Source organism: Penaeus monodon, chromosome 33, assembly GCF_015228065.2.
Source record: "Penaeus monodon isolate SGIC_2016 chromosome 33, NSTDA_Pmon_1, whole genome shotgun sequence".
Taxonomy (NCBI): Eukaryota; Metazoa; Arthropoda; class Malacostraca; order Decapoda; family Penaeidae; genus Penaeus; species Penaeus monodon.
The window spans coordinates 10,257,757-10,258,991 of record NC_051418.1 but is presented as its reverse complement, the minus strand read 5'-3'; the positions used below and the strand labels follow the sequence as shown (position 1 = coordinate 10,258,991).

General features: G+C 38.5%; 1 protein-coding gene across 1 annotated transcript in view; it reads right to left on the bottom strand.

The window, feature by feature from the left end:
- Positions 1-1,235, bottom strand: part of LOC119593994 (protein virilizer homolog) — a gene marked incomplete at its 3' end in the record, with an annotated part of 18,344 nt that overhangs the window by 14,970 nt on the left and 2,139 nt on the right. The window contains 4 exon segments of the mRNA XM_037943018.1: positions 1-75; positions 347-409; positions 636-833; positions 1,095-1,230. Coding sequence (XP_037798946.1) covers positions 1-75; positions 347-409; positions 636-833; positions 1,095-1,230 — 472 coding nt within the window.

The window sequence follows — 1,235 nt, the reverse complement described above, 5'->3', positions numbered from 1 at the left end:
ATAGTCACGGTTGTGTTCTACGTGCTCTTCTTCCCACTGCTTGGGTTCCTCATACTCCACAGGTGATCTTGGTGGCTGCAAAAGAAAAGAGGATCAACTAAAGATTGCTTTCTATGTTTATTCATAAAACTAAAAAATTCAGAGCCCAAGAAATCCTTATGCAACACCCATAAGGAAAAGTCCACATTCTCTTTAACCAGGCAAAAGTCATTTCCAGGTAACACAGAGATCTCCTACATCTGGCAGGTACCGTTCAGACTAATTGGGCAAAAATACACAAGAATCAAATAAAGGAAGGAGAGAAAAAGAGATGAGGAAATACGCAAAATTTACAACATAATCTAACCTTCGAATCCCATTCTGGCTGGGCATCCTCAGAAGGATCATGGGAAAATGGCTGCTGCTTGCGCTGTAGAGATAAATTCTAATGACAGACATGCAGCATAAACAAAAATCTATACTTAGTACAGAGTGAAGAGCATGCTCAGAAGTGACATTGATTAATCTCCAGAAAAAAAATTAGGTAAATAAAAAATATAGAAGAAAAATACAGAATGCCTATATATACACTACACAGGAGACATTCATACCAAGTATTCTACTAACAATATGAAATGGATAGGGGTATAACTTACACATTCCTGGGTATCCTCTAACCAGTCCCGAATACGGTCATGGGTGTTGACCTTCTCTGGAGGTGGGTGTGGCACTACTTCTCCTCGCTTGGTGGACTTGGGTGGGGTCGGCTCCCTCTGCACCTTTGTCAAGTGACCATAGACGGCCAGTGTGATGGTGTTGTAGCTCCCTCGAAGCAGAAGTCCATCTGTTGGCACCTAATAAGAAGTCTAGGTTTAGCCTTCAGACTCTCAAAAGCAAGAACTGTTTTGTTTATATCTTCATAACAAATAAATCCTTGATCCATGTACATAAATTAAAATTATTTTCTTATAATCTTGAAAATACATGGACATTACTCTTTTTTATAACTAGGCTCACTCAATAAAACAGGTATTTTAAGAAGGTAGCACCAAAGCAAGATCTAAATAATGGTCAAATAAAATTTCTAAAATGCTACATTTATCTGTATTCCTCACCTTCTTCTCAAAGTCCATCTGTATGTTTCCATGTTGATTATACTGTAGTGTTCCAACGCTCTCAAAAGTTCCTGCACCTCTTTTGCTCAGGTCATTCACAAAAAACTCAATTTCAAATTGGCTTGGGTTTGTAGCACTGAA